The sequence below is a fragment of the Euphorbia lathyris genome, chromosome 9, assembly GCF_963576675.1.
Source record: "Euphorbia lathyris chromosome 9, ddEupLath1.1, whole genome shotgun sequence".
Classification (NCBI taxonomy): domain Eukaryota; kingdom Viridiplantae; phylum Streptophyta; class Magnoliopsida; order Malpighiales; family Euphorbiaceae; genus Euphorbia; species Euphorbia lathyris.
In genome coordinates this window covers 37,550,303-37,571,989 of record NC_088918.1, presented here as the reverse complement: position 1 = coordinate 37,571,989, position 21,687 = coordinate 37,550,303, and the positions used below count along the sequence as shown (strand labels likewise).

General features: G+C 36.8%; 1 protein-coding gene across 1 annotated transcript; it reads left to right on the top strand.

The window, feature by feature from the left end:
- Nucleotides 1-9,953: 9,953 nt before the first annotated feature.
- Nucleotides 9,954-15,507, top strand: LOC136207044 (non-specific phospholipase C3-like). Its single transcript, XM_065998297.1, has 4 exons — nucleotides 9,954-10,666; nucleotides 13,995-14,404; nucleotides 14,472-14,642; nucleotides 15,025-15,507. The coding sequence occupies exons 1-4, from the start codon at nucleotides 10,029-10,031 to the stop codon at nucleotides 15,360-15,362; spliced, it is 1,557 nt and encodes a 518-aa protein (XP_065854369.1). The 5' UTR covers nucleotides 9,954-10,028; the 3' UTR covers nucleotides 15,363-15,507.
- The last annotated feature ends 6,180 nt before the right edge of the window (nucleotides 15,508-21,687 follow it).

Genomic DNA, 21,687 nt, shown 5'->3' with positions numbered 1-21,687 from the left:
TAGGTCTAACTAGAGCCCTATTAAGAATATAGCACGCTGTGTTAACAACCTCTCCCCAAAAATACTTTGGAAGCCTATGCTCATCCATAATTGTCCTGGCTATTTCAACCAGAGTTCTGTTCTTCCTTTCAACAACCCCATTTTGTTGAGGTGTTTTAGGAGCAGAAAAATTATGGTCAATGCCGCTGGCTTCACAGAATTCAACAAACTTTTGGTTTTTGAATTCTCCACCATTATCGCTACGGATGTGAGCTAATTTTAGGTCTTTATCATTTTCAATTTTTCTAACCAAATTTGAAAATGTCTCAAAGGTCTCATCCTTGCTAGTCAGCAAGATGACCCACGTGTACCGAGAGAAGTCATCTACAATGACCAAGGAAAATCTTCTTCCACCCAGACTCAGCGGCTGGACTGGACCGAAGAGATCCAAGTGTAGTAACTCTAATGGACGCTTAGTTGAGACAATGTTTTTGATATGAAAAGATTGTTTGGTTTGTTTTCCAGCTTGGCAAGCGTGGCATAATTGATCTTTTTCAAATTTAAGTTCAGGCAGTCCCTCAACCAATTGCTTTCTTGCTAATTTGGCCAGGAGGTCCATGCTTACATGACCAAGTCTCCTGTGCCATAGCCAGGAATTCTATTCCTTTGATACTAAGCACACAGTTTTTGAAAACTTTTTCTCTAAGTCTAGCATAAAGACATTATCTATGTGAGGGGCAGTTAAGATTAACTCATTTGTTTTACCCTCGTATATTTTACATCCAGTAGCATCAAATATAACTTTTCTCCCATTGTCACATAGCTGAGCTACGCTGAGTAAGTTATATTTGAGTCCGCTGACTAGGGAGACAGATTCAATAGTAGGATTACCTCCAATGGTTCCTGACCCTACTATCTTACCCTTCTTGTTGTCTCCAAAACTTACACTTCCTCCTCGTTTACGCTCAAACGTGATGAACTGAGTTTCATCACCAGTCATATGCCTCGAGCATGCGCTGTCAATATACCACATCTTTGACTTCTCGGCACATCTCAGGCTTACCTGCATTGTAACTAGTTACTTTTAGGTACCCAATTCTTTTTGGATCCTTGCTTGTTAGGTGCAACAGGTAAAGCATCATATTTTATTTTATGGCGACATACTTGGACAGTATGGCCATTCTTTCCACAGAAGTCATAGCTGACCTTCTGTTTAGGATGTTTCACTGACTTGTCAGCACCCTAGTGCTGAGCGTGCCAGCACACCTTAGTGGTGTGTCCTTTCTTCCCACAAAAGTCACACTGGACTCTTCGCTGGGGATTCCATCTCTGCTGAGTACCTTGGTACTGAGTTCTCAGAGGAATGTTTGTTTTATTTGGAACCTTTAGTTGGTTCTGGATAGTTGTGACGTCCTTTCTCAGTTTCTTTGAAACTGATTGGACTTCAGAGACAGACTCATGTATGATCTTCATGTTATCATGCAGAGTTGAATTGTCCTGAAGAAGGAATCTAAGGTCACTCAGTTTGACCTCTTCCACTTCGTCACAGCGCCTGCTGAGTGCTCTAACTTTCTTATTACACTTCTTGACAAGTGTGTAGAGATCACTCAGGGCATTAACCATATCGTTTCTGAGCTGGGGAAGAGTAATTACCTCATTTGATTGCTCCTCGTCATCTGATGCGACGGATAGGTCAGCATGCTCAGAGACGCACAGCTCAGCAAGTTCGTCAGCCATGAAGCATATCTTTGCTGACTCGGTGGCCTCAGCTTCTGTAGATGAAGACTCATCACTGTCGCTCCATGTAGCCACCATTGCCTTTTTACCGCTCTTCTTATCTTTCCTCAGTGTGGGGCAGCTTGACTTAATATGGCCGGTTTGATGGCACTCAAAGCATGTAATGGGCTTTGAGCTGTCCTTTTTGTATTTGCTGTCGCTTGAGTCAGCTTTATACTTATCAAACTTTCTGTAAGGTTTCTTAGAATATTTGTCATTCTTCCTGAATAGCCTTTTCATCTTCCTTGTGAACATAGCCATCTCCTCATCATCAGTTGAGCTCCCGTCAGTGGAGTCAGCTTTCATGACAAGAGATTTCTGCTTCTTGTCTTCAGATTTTTCCTTCACCTCGAAGTTTTTCATAGATATCTCATGGGTCAGCAACGAGCCGATGAGTTCGTCATATTTGTAGGTGGTTAAATCCTGAGCTTCCTCAACAGCTGTCTTCTTTGCTTGCCAGTCTTTAGGAAGACTCCTGAGTATCTTTTTGACTTGTTCTTCCTCAGTGAAGATTTTCCCAAGTCTCTTGAGCTCATTAATGATGTTGGTAAACCTTGCATTCATGTCTGAAATGCCCTCATCATTGTTCATCTCGAACAGCTCGTACAGTCTCATCTGCTGATTCACCTTGGACTCCTTTACTTTATTGGTTCCCTCGTAGGTGACTTCCAGCTTTTTCCAGATCTCTTGCGCCGACTCACAACCTGAGATTTTATTATATTCTGCAGCATCGAGCGCACAGTGAAGCATATTGATAGCCGAAGCGTGATTTTGAAGCTTCTTAAGATCATCCTCTGTCCATTTGGCCTCAGCTTTTACAACTGTTAGGCCAGCCACAATTTCGACAGGTACAAATGGGCCTTGAACTATAGATAGCCAGGCACTCATATTTGTAGCCTGAATGAAATTTTTCATCCTATTCTTCCAGAAGGTATAGTTAGACCCGAAGAATAGGGGAGGCCGAGTGATGGACAGCCCCTCAGGCAGTATCTGAGTTGTTTGGTTTCCTGGGAGAAACCGAGTACTGTTTTCGCCCATGCTAGGGATCAGCTCAAGGTTGTTAGACCTTTTACAGTGAGCTTTTAAGCTCTGATACCACTTGTTGGTCCCTTATAACAGTGCAAGTATAGTTCCAAGGGGGGGTTAGGAACTATTTAAACTTTTTAAACCTTAGGGCAGAATTCTTTTCTAAAGAGAAAAGTATTTAACAGCGGCACTGAGTGATCAGTAAGATACTGGCTTAGTCAACTGGTGACTAGGTCAGTTTCTTGACTTGAGTCAGGAGATAGCACTTAAAGTCTATTCCTGAGCTCAGATGTTCGATCCGCACAACTCAGCTTGACCTCTTTACTTGGTCAGTTTTTGGTTATTTAAGCAAGCAATATATATAAGGAGTTTAAGGTAAGAAATACGTTACTCAGCAGATTTATCCAGGTTCGGCTTCTTCTAAGCCTACGTCCTGTCCCCGGAACAAGTTCCGAGATTTCGAATCCTCTACTGAGCTTTTTAAAGGTGGAGCCTCAAACCTTTTACAATCTTAGCAACTGAGTATAACAAGAGTACTTTCCTCTATACCTCTACTCAATCCTAATCTCTTGCTGAGTACTATAACCGAGTACTCAGCCTCTCCTTTCTAATCTCTAGAAATGATAAGTGTTTGTCCTAAACAATGATTTGCTAAGACACATTAGATGATTGAATAATCACTCTAGACTTTTACACAAAAGATATTGAATGTAGTGTAAGGTTGCTTTGCTTTTTGCTTGCAGAACTTTGCGTAGAGATTTGGTCAGCGTAATGGCTTGATCAAGTTTTGTAAGTGTTGAAGCTTCTGATGGCACTCTATTTATAGAGACGTCTGGCCATCGGTCATTTCGAATTTCGAAATAACCGTTGGAGGGAAACGGCTTCCTGTCGTTGTCATCCTGACTTGCTCAGAGCTCTCGGCCAATCAGATTTGTGTATCTTCTGTCCTCGGTCAGCTTTTGGTCAGCTTTTGGTCAGCTCGGTAGAGTGTCTCACTATTTATGGTAAAGTCAACTGGACAGCATATTGTGTCATCTGAACTTTACCCAAAGTGGAAATACTTTGTCTGGAAGTTTTCCTTAGCCAGCTGCTGTCTTGTACGTTTGTCGAATCTACTCAGCAGCTTCATCTTGAAGTTGTTCCCGAAGGTCTTCCAGATCCTTCGATTGCTGAGTTGCGTTTTGTACATAGCGACATCGTTTTGACTAACGCGGGCCGAGTTGTATTAGAACTGTTTGGCTTGGGCTTTGTCACTTGTATTGGGCTTGGGCCTTTTAATTCTTGTGTCTTATAAACAATTTTAACTCAACATTGAACAAACACATTAGTAGAATAAATCAAAGCATTTAAACTTAGTGTGTTTAGAATATGTATTTCAATTATACTTAAACAATTTTGTCAAATCAAAATTATGTGGAAAGGTGTTTCAACAATCGGTGCTTTCCTACGCAGTACCGGGACCCTCAGGATGGGTTCTCTCATCACAAAGATACTTCAGGATCACCAGATGAGCCTGATAGAAGAAATTGAGATATCAGGTACGGAAATCACCGCAGCAGTGCTGTTTGGTTTAGCTTACAACCAACCCATCAAACCCAAAAAAGGAAAAGGGGCTATTGAAGAAGATCCCGCTGAAGAAAATGAGGAAGGGGATAATATGGTTGAAGAAGCACATGATGTGCTGACCAAGAAAGGGAAGAAAGTTATGGGTGACAAAGAACCCGCTGAGCGTACTAGGCAGGACAAAAAGAGGAAAGCTGACCAATCCGCAAAAGACATTAACACAGCTCCGAGGAAGCTGAGGATTGTCTCTAGTGCGAAGGAAGCTGCTCTTTCTGAGTAAACTCAAGGGGAACCTAAGTCAGCGGAGAAACAGAAAAGGCAAGTTGAGCCTGAGAAAGAAAGTGAGGAAACCCCTGATCAACCTCTGAAGAGGAAGAGAACCTCTGGGTTGAAGCCGATAGAAGCTAACCCACTTGACTTCGTGATTACAAAGGAATCACACTTCGTGCGGAGTCAAGAAATTGATCTAGAGAAGACACCTTCTGGTCAGGCGGAAGAACAAGGCTACACTGAGGATCAGCCTCAAGCTGACGTGATGGGTCCTGCTGAGCAAAGCAAAACAGCTGCTGCTGAGCAAGCTAAGAACCAAGCTGAGTCACCAGTGAAAGACAAGGTTATGGAAGGCCTTGATGCTGACCTTGGACTCAACTCCTCCTCTGAGTCCCACAACTCTATTGCTGCTGACCCTTCTCCGCCAACCAAAACTCCTAAGGACAGTGCAGAAAAGCGTTTTAAACGCAAAGCTCTGAAACCCAGGGTCATAGACCTATTGGATGAATCTCCACTAAGGGACCCAATCACTGACCTCACTAAGCTTCAGTTCCAGTTCTTCACCAACGTCACTGAGCCAACTTCGGACCAAATAAAGGAAAAACAAGCCTCTATTTCTCGCATTGAGGAACAAGCCGACTCAACAGCCCCTAAAGGTCCAATTTATGCCGACACTTCTGCTCAACCTTCCATTGAGCAAGTGCTCGAAGTCCATGCTGCTCAGCCCAATGAGTTAGCAAAGGAAACTCCTGCTCAAGACAGTTCTGAGTTACCTTAAGCACAAACTTCTACTCAGCCTCAAATTGACACTGAGCAGGTTAATAACTCTGCTGATCAACCTCTTTCTACTTCTTCAAAGCAGACAGAAAACTAGTCAGCACCTTCTGCTGACCTCAATAAAAGTGCAGCTGCTGACCACGCTGGCACCTCCATTTCTGGACAGCACCAAACACATCCTCTATCTGGTGCTGACAACATTCTGGCCCCTGAGCATAACATCGATGATTCCTACGCTTATCTGAATGCTTCTGAGTCTGGAAGAAAAATCATTGACTCAGCTCAAGCTCTATTTTAGGATATTCATCAAACTCACGCCGATGCTGCTGGGTCTGTTCCTGCTGAGCCAACCCAAATGTCCTCTGTTACTCAACTTCTTACCGAAATTAAGGGTCTCAAAGAACTGATGAGTGTTATGACATCTTTCGTCTCTCAACAACCCAAACAAGAGTCCATAGTGAAATGGCTGAACTCCAACTGATGATGGTAAATCATATGAATTCCATCCAAGGTCAACTCAATGCATTATCAGCTGTGAACTCAACATCTGCAACCTCTACTGAGGTTAATCATCTTTTCTCCCAGCTGACCTCTGCGCTGATTGGAGCTCATGACCTTATCTCCTCCTCTTCTCAATGATCCATAAAACAGATTGGTGAAGCCATTCGCCTACTCAACCTGAGCAAAGAGGAAATGGACACTGACCAGGTCAAGACCAATGAGATTCTACAATGCACTCAATCCACTCTTGCGCATGTCCGGCACACAAATGCTCAATGCCAGTCATATGATACTGCGCTACTTAGGATGTACCATCAATCCTATGCCCGGATGACAGAATCGATCACTTGGATCAAGAAATCTCAAGAGTATTTACTCAGTATGCTCAGTGCCAACATTAAAATTCCCGCCTCAAGTATGGCCGATGGCATGCAGGTCTTTAAAGGTCTATGGGACAGTACGAGTGAAATGCAACAGTATTCCTCGAGGCTGACTCGTGCTTTTCTCCAAGGGACTTTCTATGCTCCTTCTCCTCCATCTCGTGATGCTGGCAAAACGGGGGAGAAAGAACAAAGGCAAGCTGCTGTAACTCAGCAGAAAATGAGGGAGACAACTAAGCAGCCAGCTGCCGGAACTCAACAGAAGCCTGGTTCAACTTCTGCTGACCCGGGCAATCAGAGTCAGCAACAACGAACTGCCAAAGGCAATGGCAAATCTAACCAAGTTCAAGTCAACACAAAGAAATAGATTAGCAATAGTCTTAGTTTTTGACTTGTAACTTTATAATCTGGCGTGTTCTATTTTGTTGAAGCTGACTATCTATATATATGCATCCTTTATCCAAAACTGACTAATTTTATACGATGCTTACTTTATATGCTGATCTGTCATACTTAGCTACTCATTGAACAAAAAATTAAATCTTGTGAACATAAAGAATATACAAGTAAATTATACTCAGCATAAACTCTAATATCTATATTTGAAACTGAGTAATACCTAGATGTTCCAAGCATTGACCTGCTTCTGAAAACTGACCTTAGGCTCATCTGAATTAGATCTTGGAAGGTCTAGAATTGAACTAAGTCAGTAAAGGCATGTCTTAATTTCACTCGATTAGATCTTAGAAGGTTTAGAGTTGAATTAAGTCAATAGATGCAACCCTTACGGTGGAGTAATTTCAGAAGAATAAGAAAGGTTAATGATCATGGGGAACCTCAACGCTGAGTTCCATAATTAAATACTTTTGCCAACATCAAAATGAGGGAGTTTGTTGAAACACCTTTTCACATGATTTTGATTTGAGAAAATTATTTGAGTTAAACCCATGATTAAGACAATTAAATTTAAGTGCTTTGATTTAATTGTACTAATATGTTTGTTCAATGTTAAGTATATTAATTAATGAGAACAGGAACTAAGTGTTCATAAAAGCAAGACAGAACGAAGTCAGCATAAGCCAAAGCTGAGTAGAACACAACTCAGCATCATAAAAGAAAAGTCTTTTTCAGAACAAATGCTTGAAGCCGAAGCTGACCGAAGATGCTGAGTAGAATGTTACTCAGTTTCTGATAAAGATAAAGATCGAAGGCAACGTCAATTAAGTCAAGCTGAGTGTTCGTCAGGACAGCACCAATGATTCGTTGACTAGAAGACAAAGTCCGACAAAGGTCTGCATCAATTCAGAAGCCTCAGAATTACACCAAGAGACCTTTTCGAGACGCATGGATCAACTGGCGTTTGGCAAGAAGACAAAACTGGCGCTAGAAGATGAAACCTGACGCTAGAAGACGAAACTGGCAAGCCTGACGCCTGCTAAATTCAGACGACAGGATTGGCCTGCGATTCTGAATGTTGACCTATCAATGACGAAAGAAGACCGTTTGAATTCAACGGATATGTCCAAATTCAAATCATTGGAGCTTTAGAAATTGCTATAAAAGGACAAGTTCATCACTTGGATCTTTTGCCGAATTACAAAAAGAGAAAAGACAAGCAAGATCTTCACTAAGTTAAAAGATCCAAAAGAGAAGCTGTCTGATTAGAAAAAGCAAGTTCTTACACCGAAATCCAATCTCTGTGTAAAAGTCTAGAGTGAATTTGTATTCATCTAAAGTGTTCTTTGTTTAGAAAGAACAATCTTGTATCAACTGTAAAGGTTGAGAGAGTGAAGCTGAGTACTTGGTTTTAGTACTCAGCGGTAGAGAAAATCTGAGTGTTCGGTTATAGCGCTCAGTAGGATTGAGTAGATGAATAGAGGACGGTACTCTTGCATACTCAATTGCTTTGTAAACGGTTTTTTGCTCTACCTTTAAAGAGCTCAGTAGTGGATTGAAAAAGCCCGGAAGGATTCTGGGGACTGGACGTAGGCGGTGATGCCGAACCAGGATAAGACCGCTGAGTAATCTCTAACCCTTTCTCTTGATATATATATATGTATGTGTTGCTTGTTTAAACTACTCAGTATATAATTTGTATAAGCCGACGCTGAGTAATCAGAGTGCTGAGTTGGAAGCTGACCTAAAGTGTTATTTCCCAACTCGCAAATTGAAACAGCTCTAGTCAGTGTCTGATTAAAGCTGTCTCACACATCACTCAGCCTTGCTTACCTAAAGCTGAGTTAAATTATCAAACATTTAATTAAATCAGCATTATTAAGCGAAAAAGTTATATTAGTTCCTAACCCCCCCATTGAAACTGATCCTATTACACTACACGGGACCAACAATAATTGCTCCGCCACTAGGTTAACGTCGGAAACTAGGCCATAAGTGCTTCCGTTTAAGCGACCTCTGAACTTTAGACGTTTCAACTAGAAATCCTTGCCTATAAATTGACCATAAATCTTAACTAAGTTTCCTTTGCACTCAAAATTCCTTCTTTACTCTCCCGTTCTCTCTCAATTAAACGTTTTCTCCCTCAAAAATCATCTTCCATCTTCAAACCTTCAAAACTTCAACAATGGAGTTCGAACAAGAAGGCAAAACCTCATCCAGTTCTTCTGGAAGTGAGGAAGTCTACTCATATGAGATAAACCCAGAATCACCTGAGCAAGAACAACATGTAGATTATGAAGACTCTCCAGAATCTAACCCTAACTCCCCTGAATCTAAACCTAAGTCACCGGAAAAGATCTCACTAGTTGACAAGAATTCAAGGAGAAAGATCACCTTTTGAAAACCTGTCGACTCGAGTGGCCGTCTTTCTGAACTTGGAGGTGATGGAAACTTGAGAACTTGTGGTGTGACGGTAGATGAGACTTTTGCAAATGACAATGGAAGAATGTAGGAAATTAAGATGTATGTGAAGGTCGAAAGAAATTTACAATAATAATTCTGGATGCCTTTGAAATGAATAGCCAAGGCCTTTAAATAGGCAAAAATCAAATTATATCCTACTATTTCAAATGTTTGCAACAACCATAGTATCACAAAGGATTTTGCCAAATTCAAATATGGGAGAAGGAGTCAACATATAACAGCTCAGATTGTCGTCTCATCGAGTTAGCTGAGTCAGCTCGTCGAGATGGCCTTGCTCGAAAGGGTTGGTCGGCTCGTAGTGGCTAGCTCGTCGAGCTGGGTAGGCTAGCTTGCCTTCAATGGCTGGCTTAATCTGGCATTGGTGGCTAGCTTGTCGAGCTGGCTCCCAGTGAGGGCCAGTCTCCATAAAATCTCAAAGGAAATCACATTAAATGGACACCAAAATCTATTTAATTAATTTACCAAACTTCTCATTAAATACTAAGTCAAATTGATTTATTGTTGGTAGAATGATTATATGGAAATTGGATTATAAATAAGGTCTAATGATATGTTGAAGTGTAAAGTGAGGGATGCCAACTGTGAAAAGTGATAAATTTAAGATTGTAATTGTGTATTAAGTTAAAATTTTACCATGAATGCAACATTAGACAATTTTACATGACAAGGGTAAATTGAAAATTTTGAATAACTATAGTCCCGTATTTGGATATTTGTTTTATTGCGTGGACCATCCACGTAAGTTTCTTCTCAATTCAAAAGTCTGATTCATCTTCCTCTTCCTCTCTATAAAATAGAAATGCACGACTATGGCGTGGAGCAGCTCAGGTCTCAAACAAAACAACAAAATTTTAAAATCTCCAACCGCTGCCACAAATGGCTGCCGGAAGCTCCTCAGCCGCTCCCTACCCGATCAAAACGGTGGTGGTTCTTGTTCAAGAAAACCGTTCCTTCGACCACATGCTAGGCTGGCTAAAGACTATCAATCCTGAAATTGATGGCGTCACAGGATCCGAATCCAATCCTATTTCCACATCCGACGCGAATTCCTCCCTCGTCTTCTACGGAGACAATGCCGCCTACGTGGTCGACGACCCCGGTCACTCAATCCAAGCAATTTACGAGCAAGTATTCGGCACTCCCTGGACTGAAGCCGCACTTTCTAGCGGGAATAGTATTCCTGTAAAAATGAATGGATTCGCACAAAACGGAGAGGGAATAAAGCAGGGGATGTCGGAGACAGTGATGAACGGGTTTAAACCGGATTCGGTGCCGGTATTCAAAGAATTGGCAGCTAATTTTGCTGTTTGTGACCGGTGGTTTGCATCGATTCCGTCGTCGACACAGTGTAATAGATTGTACTTGCATTCTGCGACGTCGCATGGGGCAACCAGTAATGAAACGAAGTTGCTTGCTAAAGGTTATCCACAGAAAACGATATTTGAATCCATGGATGAAGCTGGGTTTAGTTTTGGTATCTATTTTCATCAGGTCCCTACTACTTTTTTCTACAGGTAATTATATTCTACTTCTTTTTTTTTTTTTTTTTTAATTTTGGGATTAAGGTTTGTTTTACGGAAAATTTTCATTTCTTATTTCTAAGTATTTTTTTTATTTAAAAGAAAATTAAATTTGTAAAAAAATTAAAATTAAATTAGTGTTATAATTAGAATTATTGAATATAAAAAGTAACATTAATATTTAATATATATATATAATTTTATTAATAATGCGTGAGATCTCACGATATTTAAGATTGAAATCCTGCGAACACATTTTCTATTTTTATTCAGTCACACTTTTAGGGTTTTTTTAATGGGATAAGATGTAAAAATATCCAATTTTACCTATAAGTTCTAAAATAATGCAATTTTACCTTTAACGTCGACAATTAAAAGCAATTTTACGTCTAACGTTGACAAATTGAGTCAATTAGAAAAATTATTCATCAAATTTTCGGTCATTAATCTTGTCATTTGCACTCCATATGTTCAACATTTTATCATTAATTAGTAACACATCATAAACATATGATTGAACGTGAAAAAATTTAAAAAATAAAAAAAATATATATTGTATTTTATACGAGTTAGACAAAAAAAATCTAAATATTTCGCCGAATTTAAAAACAATAATCTCTAATTTTATTATTAAATCAGAAAAAATATGAATTTTTTTAGAATCAACTTACGTACAACTGGTACAGAATAACAAACAAAATATTTGTATTTTATAATAATGTTTGAAATTAACCAAATTTGCCAACTTTAAGGATAAAATTGTGCTTGACTGCTAACTTTAGACGTAAAATTACACCACTTTAGACGTTAATGATAAAATTACTCATGCCTATAAACGTTAGAAGTATTTTTTTGCCCCTTATTTTTTTTCTTTTTTTATTAGATTATTCATCATGTCATGAAGAAAAACCTTAACAACCCTAGTTATTAATATTATTAACATTAATTTCTTTCTATCTACTATAAATATCTTCTTACAATTATATTCCTACTAAATAAGAAAAATAAATTTTTTTATGATGAAATAATTAAAATGTATAAAAAGAGCACATGCTAATTTAACAATTGAATATATACTAATGCATTTGGTTGGAAGAGTTGAACCAATCAATGAAACAGGTGGAAGATATAACTTATAAGGCATTGACTTTATAGGATAAAATGACACCTCATATGATTTAGGATCTCTATAGGTCTTATTTTTTATTCTGTAATTAAGCTAGGGTTATATTATAATTTTTTTTATTTGTATTGAATTCCATTAATTAACTGGTTTCACATTGCTTTTAAATGAAAATTTTCTAATTAAATTCTAATACATATATTAAAAATTAAAATTCGAGACTTATTTCTAAATAATTAAAAGTCCTTTTCACTTAACTAATCTTAACGTACTAGCCTAACCCTTAATTTATTATTAACAAATGAAAGTCACTTGTTTGAAGGTTTGTTATTTCTCTAATTATTTTAAACAGTATATCTACATATTTAAGCCACTTTCTTATTTAGCTCTCACATACTTAATTCTAACCTTTAGCAAATGGTGTAATTTCAAACTTAAGTAATAAATTATTAGTATTTTTTTTTTCATATATGATTTTATATTTTGTTCGCTTCTTCAATTTTGAAATTGCAGCTCTTAATAAAAAATAATATTTTTTATTAATAGGATTTAAAATTACAGTATTTTATAACTGCTTCTACTTTGTACCTTATTTAAATGGTTCGTTGTGAAATAAAGAAATCCCAAATTTAAAATACGTACTAATTTATTTCTTTTAAGCCAATTTGCATAATATTCTTTGATGGGAAAGATGACAACTTGGCATACATACCTAACCAATATTTTCTTTATTTAAAATCATGGTAACAGGCTGCCAAAGTTTTTTTTTTCTTTAAAGACACAGAACAAATAATTTTATTTTCAACTATTGCGGATTAACTTATGGCCAAACCAATCTCTGTCAGGAAAAAAAAAAAAAAACAAACTATGGCCAACTAATTATTTTCCAAAAAAGTCATGTATTCATTTTTCATGTTTTTTTTTTCTTTTGACTTTTCTTAATTACGAAAGGGAATGCATACAATTTATTCTTTTTAGGCAATGCATACCATTTTAATAGGGTCGTAAAGCTAAGCTGCTCATTCGGCCTTACATTCGGTTCGATAAAAACTTGATTGTGTTCGTTTCAATTTATAAACAAGTCAAACTTGAGCACAACGGTTCGAACGTTCTCGAACAGACTTGGTTACAAGTTCATAAATAAACCCATGAACATTCTCGATTATAATGTTTATGAACACGCGCATGATCAGTAACTTTCATTCGATTTTTTTAATAATAATATATCGTAAAACTACGTAGTTTTGTAGGTTTGAAACTACATAATTTTGTGTTAAAAAAATTCAAATGAATATAATTAACGAACTATTCGCGAGTAAAATTTGTGAACAAATAAACTAGCTTCTTGCGAACAACTCATAAATATGATATTGAGCTCGAGCTGTTAATTTTTCGACGAGTTGAATTTAAATATGTCAAATCTCGACTTGGTTTGACTCGGTTAAAGTCATATATGAACCCAACCGTCCTAGAAAAATAATGCATACCACTTTACCAACCCATAATAATTCATACTATGTTAGAATATTTGGGGGTACTGTATGCACTTTAAAGATCTCAATTATTTAAATTAAAACGAAGAAATAAAATTTAATACAAATTAAACTTTAACTATTTCTTTTTAAAACGTGATATATTATGCAAGTGGCCTATGGAGATTTGCCTTTCTAATCTCTCAAAATTCTATTATTGATGCTTTAGTTTTTTTTATGTCTAGTATTAACGTTCCTTTCAATTTAAAAATCCAGACACTGCCTTCCAAAATTATGCCAAAAAAAAAAAAAAAATCAGATTCAATTTTTTTTTTTAAATATCAATAAAAAATTACATTAAAATTGATATAATTTATTTATTATAATATTTGATAGAAAATATAAAAATCAGTACTTTAAAATATCTAAGAAAAATCAATTAGATTTAGGTGAAATTGGTGACATTAAATTTCAGACTTAACTTTTTTTGGGTAAAAAAAATATAAAGATTTAGATTTTCTTCCGTGTTCAGCTTAGTTAGATATATCAAAAGAAGCATAGTTCAGTTGATACACCTCTAAAATCAGGGGTGGAATGATATGGGTTCGAATCTATCTTTTAAAAAAATCTCTAATTTTTAACATATTTTCATCGTAGTGAGTTCGGGTACTATGTTTGATTAATTAATAAGTATCTGACGGATTTGTGTTGTTATGGAATGAAATAGTAACTTGAGAAAACTGAAGTACATTTCAAAGTTCCACCAATATGATTTGGAATTCAAGAAACACTGTGAAGAAGGAAAGCTACCAAACTATGTGGTGATCGAGCCAAGGTACTACAACCTTGGCTCAATTGAGGCAAACGATGATCATCCAACACATGATATAGCTGAGGGCCAGAGATTTACAAAACAAGTATATGAATCCCTAAGAAAAAGCCCTCAATGGAATGAAATCTTGTTTCTAATAACATATGATGAACATGGTGGCTTCTATGATCATGTTCCTACTCCTAATACTGGTGTCCCTAATCCTGATGGCATTGTTGGTCCTCCACCTTATTTGTTCAACTTTGATCGTCTCGGCGTTAGGGTTCCTACTCTTTTTATATCACCTTGGATCAACCCCGGAACAGGTAATTTTAATTTCAATCATGTTAATAAATGGTAAAGTAGGTGTTAAAAATGATGAATTTATTGCAGTAATTCATGGGCCAGAAGGACCAGAAGAGACATCGGAGTTTGAGCATTCGTCAATAGCTGCAACAGTGAAGAAGCTTTTTAATCTGAAAGACTTTCTGACAAAGCGTGACGCATGGGCTGGTACTTTTGAGATTGCTTTGAACAGAACTACTCCCAGAGAAGATTGCCCTGGTAATTATAATTAACCCCACTACTCTATTATTTTTCTCTAAATAAATCATTTTTTTTTTCTGAGGATCCGTAGCAACTCAATTATAAATAAGCATGTTAACGTCATGGGTTTTTAGATTTTACAATTATTGACATTTTGGCTCAATCATTAAGTATAATTATACATCTTAAATCTTTGGATACTAAAGAATTCAACGCCTTATCACTCGGACCAACCCTCATTGGTTTGCAATTCCTTATTCAACTCATAAAATAACCAACCATCGTTGGCGAATTGAAATTACTAATACTGAAATTAAGCAACAAGAACAGGCCTAAGTCAGCATTGAAAAAAAAGGTCTAATTGATGAAATAATGTATGTATGGAATGCATAAATTGCAGTTACATTGACGGAACCAGTGAAAATGAGAACAAGGGGAATAGAGGAAGAGGAAGAGGCAACAGTAAGTGAGTTCCAGGGAGAGTTAGTACAAATGGCAGCAGTTATGAATGGAGATCATACTAAAGACATTTATCCTCACAAACTTGTGGAAGGAATGAAGGTTTCTGAGGCAGCTAAATATGTAGAGGATGCTTTCCAACAATTCCGTCAAGCCTGTGAAATAGCTAGGGAAAATGGTGTTGATGAATCACAGATCATTCTTCTACAATCCAACACTACTGCTACTCCCAAATCATTCTTTAACAAGTTGTTTTCTTGCTTAATTTGTGATAATTAACACCCTCTCTCTCTTTTTATGTATGAATTCATTCCACTTTTCTTTTCATTGGATCAAGAAACTCTATTTCAATTACATGGATTTGTAATTTGCATCTTTACTTTTATGGTGATTCCATTTGCAATAATACCCCTATTGATTGAAAGATTTTGATTTAAGGATATGTGAACACTGCTGCTGAATTCTCTTTTTACTTTTCAAAGTATGCAGGCAATTAGATTTGATTCCCGGTTGGAGTCTTTATATATCATTTTGTAAATAGTTTTGTGGTTCTGATTTAACCATGTTAGAGTCTATATAGATAAACCAATAAGTTTTTTTGTAAATGGTTTTGTGGCTTTGAGGCTTTACTAGAAAGATAATGTACAAATTTAGTTAATTAGGTTTTTTTCCAACTTGTTGTTTCTAAAACAAAATAAAAAAACAACCTTTCCAAATAGCTCTGGGGAGTAAACTCGAAATTTGCAATAAAACAAATTGTCTTGTTAGAACTCGACCACCACCGATGGTCAAGCAGAAATAAAGCGAGAAATTCTAAAGATAAGGAAGTTACAAGTATGATTCACTAAATCGTTCTCATCTACCAATCGTGTGGTAAAGCTATAAACAGACACAGAGATGAATACAAGATTGGTTAGTTGGAGGAATGATTTTATATGTATATGCGTAAATTTTTTCTTCTCATGTGGTGTTTTATCTGATTTCTTATGGGGAACTTTATTTAAAAGGTGATTAGATGATAAAACCACTTTCCCACCTATTCTGTAGCAACTCAAAACTGTTCAGCATTGCGTTCATCATTTTTCAAGGTACGATTCTTAGGCTCCGCTATTCCATTCGATTGAGGAGATTATAGTAGTGTTACCTTGTGAATAATTCCATCCTGAGAGAAAAACTCGTCAAATGGTTCAACATATTCACCACCACAATCACTTCTATCTATTTAATTTTTTTGTTAAGTTGGGTTTCTACTTCCTTTTTATAGAGAACAAATTTATCTATACCCATTTGCTTTTAAGTAAATATGTATAACAATATTTTGTATTACCATCAATGGAAGTAATAAAATATTTATTACCTCCTCTAGTTTGAATAAGCTTTACGTCACAAATATCACTATGTATAAAATCAATTGGTTGTGTATTTCTTTCCACTGTATGAAATGAAGACTTCGTTAATTTTGTCTCAACACAAATTTCACATTTATGTTTATAATCAATATAGAATGAAGGGATGTGTTCTAAATTAATTAATCTACGCAAAGCATTATGATTAACATGTCCAAGTCTATTATGCTATAAATTAAATGACTCAATGATATAACCAGAAAAAACATTGTTCTTATTAATATTCATTGCAACAAGCTTACAAAAAATTATATTAAATTTCCACAATCCATTGGACATATGACCCTTACCCATATGCATTCCACTGTAAGGCAAAATAAACTTCTCAACTTCAAAAATCATCTCAAAGCCATGAACGCTAAGGAGACTTCTTGAAACCATATTCTTTCGAATGTTAGACGCATGTAAAACATTTTGTAGCTTCACCTCTTTTCCAGAAGTCATCTTTAGAATCACAGTTCCCCTCATCTTTGAGGTGAAAGAATTTCCCATAAAAAGCTTTTCTCCAGTCTTAGGAGTCGCGGTTCAGTAAAGGACTCTTTATCACAAGAGACATGACATGTTGCACTTGTATCCAGCAAGACTCCCATGGATTGGAATCAACCATATTGACTTCTGAAACCACATCACAAAGGTCGATGTCAGATACATCCTTTGTAATAGCTTCCATATCGTTTGATTCATTTGGGTTGACCCTTTTTGGTAGTCCGCAATCAGATGACTTATGGCCCATATTGTCAAAGTTGTAGCATTTCCCATTGAACTTTGGCTTCTTTGAAATGTCACCCTTAAGACCCCATTTGGACACATGTTGACTTCTTAGAGTCTTCCTTGGCCTTTATTATATTTGCTCTAGCCACATATTGACTGGCCACGTTTGAGACTTTCTTCTTAGTGCCTCTGTTGTCTTCCTAAATTCAGAGTCTAACAATGAGCTCTTCAACATTTATTTCCTTTCCTTAAGGTAATTTTTGAAGTCTTTCCATCCATGTGGTAATTTTTCTATTATTGCTGCCACTTGGAAAGATTCACTAATTACCATATGTTCGGTATGTATTGCATGGATAATGAGCTGTAATTCTTGCACCTGACTTACAGCTTTCTTGGAATCTACCATATTATAATTCAAGAATCGTCAAACTAAAGAATTTCTTAGTACTTGCACGAGTAAATTACACCAATAGTACATGAATTTTAGCCTAATTCACATTTTGGTATCTAGATTACATTTTGTCCCGAAAATATACCTGAATTAACGATGAAGGGACAATTTAGTACATTTTACCGGTCAATAACCGGTCAATACGGGTTTGATGAGTAAATTACACTAATGGTACCTAAACTTTATCCTAATTCACATTTTGATACCTAAATTTTAGTTTGTCCAAAAAATACACTTCAAGTAAAGATGAATCGATAATTTAGTATATTTCACCAGTCAACGTGAGTTTGACCATTTTAAATTAGAAATTTAGACCCATCATACACTCAATTAATAGCTCTACATATATATTAAAGGGTAGTATTATAATTTTATGTTAATTGAGTGTATTGTAGGTCCTAATTTTTAATTCAAAATGGTCAAACTCTCGTTGATTGGTCACAACCGATCAGATGTACTAAATTATCCAGTCACCTTCACTTGAGTTATATTTTTAGGACAAAAAAATCTAGGTACCAAAGTGTGAATTAGAAAAAGTTTAGGTACTATTGATGTAATTTGCTCAGACAAACTTGCATTGATCGGTCATTTACCGGTAAAATTTACTAAATTGTCCAATCATCGTTACTTCAGGTATTTTTTTGGGACAAAATGTAATCCAGGTACCAAAGTGTAAAATAGGTAAAGTTTAGGTACTATTGGTGTAATTTATCCGTACTTGCACCTGACTTACAACTTTCTTGGAATCTACCGTATTATAATTCAAGAATTGATAACTAAAGAATTTCTTAGCACTTGCACCTTTGATTTATATTTATAGTCCAAAGATTCCCGAAGTTCTTTTGCCCTCTTTTTCTAACACTATAAACATTGTAAAGTACATTAGTTAAACTGTTTAGAATATAATTCTGACAAATGAAGATAAAAAATTTCAATACCTCAACAACATTGAAGGTGATAACAAGATTTACCTCATCCTCTCTGATAACAGGAGGATCATCCTACAAATATTTTTCGAGATTTAGCATAGTCAAGTAAACAACATTTTTTGTTGCCATGTCTTGGAAATTCACATCGATGAATTTCTCTGGCTTTTCATTGTAGCTAATGGGCGTTGCTACTAGTAAGGCTAGGCGTGGAGCCTCAGAAATGACTGTTGATTCCTTCGGAGGACTAGATGGAACATCACTAACACTTCCAACCGTTTATTATATGAAATTGGAGCTAATAAAGTTAGTAAGAAAATACAATATGTTTAACAAACCAAAAATTAACAAGAAACGAACAACAAAAGAAATTAAAGTCTGTTTATATATTTTAATTAATGTTCATTCAAACAAATTAACTAGAGTTCGTTTATATATTTTGTCCAAACATTCAATAAAAAAACTCGTAGTCAAGGTACAATCCATAAAGTCCGTAATCAAGGCATAGTGTTCATAATCAAGGTACAGTCTATCAGTGGCGGAGCCAGAAATTTAAATTTGAGGGGCTAATTTTAGCCGTGCGGTTGAGGGTAAATTTTCAAAGTCCTGCCCGTTAGGGCTGGGCAAAATTTTTTTAGCCTCAAACGCGTTAAAATTGTAAAAATGTTATCATTTTTTAGAAACTAGCATTGAACTAATAGAAAATTAAATATGCTTATTTTTTTTAATGGAAAAGATTAAAAGATATAATAAAAATGAATTTAAAAGTGTTATCAAAATAAATAATCTATTTAAATTAATTAATAATGGTAACATGTTTTTATAATTATTTAAAAATAAAGTTAAAATAAATAAAAAGTTTCTAGAAAAATGAGGTTAGGGGGACCTTGAATATAGGACCTCTCTAATAAAAGTATGTAAGATTAACCATCTCATCTACCTTTAAACATTGAAATGATATTATATAGAATCAATATATACTAATTTTAGGGAGGACTACAGGGGACAAATCGACCCGTACTCAAGGGTGGAGCCGGTGGCTGGGGGGGCTCTGGCCCCCCCGAGCCCTGGGCTGGCTCCGCCCCTGCAGTCTATAAAGTTTGTAGTCAAGACAACGTTTAAACTTGTCAGCATTCTATAGAATAGATAAGATTTTGTCTTAAGATTGTTAGATAATATTAATCCAAAAAGGAAAACGAAACGAATAACTCCTCTAATAATCCGAAATTGCAATAAAATAATTAGAGTTAGAGAATACTATCAACCTCTATTTGGAATGAAATTAAGCGGAGAAAAACGTTGAAACCTGTACTAGACAGTTTCCTTAAGACTGATTTGCCCGTTAACACAGTTTGTCTCTCAGGATACACAACAACAAACTTAATTGAACTCTACCGTATATAAAGAATTATGACCGAAATAAAGAAACAATATAAGATATGGAGAAAAAAAAAATTATGTAAACAATTTTTGTTCTATATTTCTTTTACATTTTTTTATAAAGCCTGTGCAGGCATAATAAAAGAGTGAGAAAAGTTTCATTTTTCATTAATTAATGTTTGCTTAATAATAAGAGATAATTAATTACAAAGCATACCTTTCAAAATTCAAATAGGCTTAATGTATTAAGTTTTGCCTATTGGTACCCTGAACTTTTTAAATAATCTATCACACACCTAAAGTCGGCTCATACGTATTAGATATGGATATTTCTGCTGTAATTTAGGAATATAATTGATTTGTAATTATCATGTTCACATATATATCTTGTGTATATATATCACATTATCAATGAATGGAAAGGCAAGGATTCTACATTATCATGGTATCATGAGCCTAATTTCTTTCCTAAAAACTCTCTCCTAAAATTTCTCTCCCTAATCCCACCCAAATCTCTTCTTTCTCTCTTCCTCATTCTGCCGTTCTTCATCCCTAAAAACTCTACTGCCACCATGCCAAACAATGAACAAAACAATGGTGCCGCCGCCGCACCAACTCATCCGGCCCTCTCCATTATCAACATTACCTCCTTTATTCGTGATCCTCTCGAATCCGGCAAAGGCCTCTATACCACTTGGGCTGAACTTTTTAAAACACATGCCCGTGCTTTTCAAGTTCTTGATCATATCCTTCCTGAAACCGACGATAAATCGGAAACCTCTTCTTCGGTTATGAAAGCAAAGAATCCAGGTTTATGGTCTCGTGTTGATGCCATCGTGTTGCAATGGATTTATGGAACCATATCTTCAGACCTTCTCAACAGTATCATCGGACCAAATTTAACAGCCGCCGACGCTTGGAAACTCCTAGAACAACAATTCTCCGATAATAAAAATTCAAGAGCCCTTTATTTACAACAAGAACTGTCCAATGCTAGACTTGAAAATTTTGATGATATCTCTGCCTGCTGCCAACATTTGAAGTCCCTCTCGGACCAATTAAGCAACGTCGAGGCTGCCGTATCCAACGATCGTCTCGTTCTTCAATTAATTTCGGGGCTCACTGACGCCTACGAGACAATCGGAACACAAATTCGCCACAATGACATTCTGCCCAATTTCACAAAGGCAAGGTCCATGTTATTATTGGAAGAATCTGCCCGTAAAAAACGCACAGCCGCCACCGTCGGATCTGAAATTGCCGCCGTTACTATCGCCCAACAGTCCCCGTCGAATCAAGCTCCTCCATATTCAAATCACGTTCGGCCTTCTTTCCCTCAAAATTCTGGCGCTGCTCGCGGTGGCCGGGGTTATTATCGCCGTGGCAGAGGCGGACGGGGCAGAGGCGGACGATGGCAGCAAAATAGCGGTCCTCGCTGGTCAGGGGCTGTTTCTTTACAACAGCCATGGGGGTACGGGCCATGGACTGGACAGGCGCCCCAATGGGCCTATCCCCCATGTCCTTATCCTTCTTGGCCCAATTCTTCACATGGTGCAACTCATGGTGCAACTCGCGGGCCTGTTTTTAATAACAATTCTTCTGCAGTCCAGCCAGGCATATTGGGAGCCCATCCGCAGGCCCATCTGGCCTAGTATTACACTCCAACAAACATTGAGGCGGCTATGCACACCTTGACAATCACACCACCTGCAGAACCTTGGCATATGGAC

Coding starts and splice junctions, on each gene's coding strand:
- LOC136207044 (XM_065998297.1), top strand. CDS start 10,029: ATGGCTGCCGGAAGCTCCTCAGCCGCTCCCTACCCGATCAAAACGGTG. Junction 10,667..13,994: donor CCTACTACTTTTTTCTACAG/GTAATTATATTC, acceptor GGAATGAAATAG/TAACTTGAGAAAACTGAAGT. Junction 14,405..14,471: donor TTGGATCAACCCCGGAACAG/GTAATTTTAATT, acceptor AATTTATTGCAG/TAATTCATGGGCCAGAAGGA.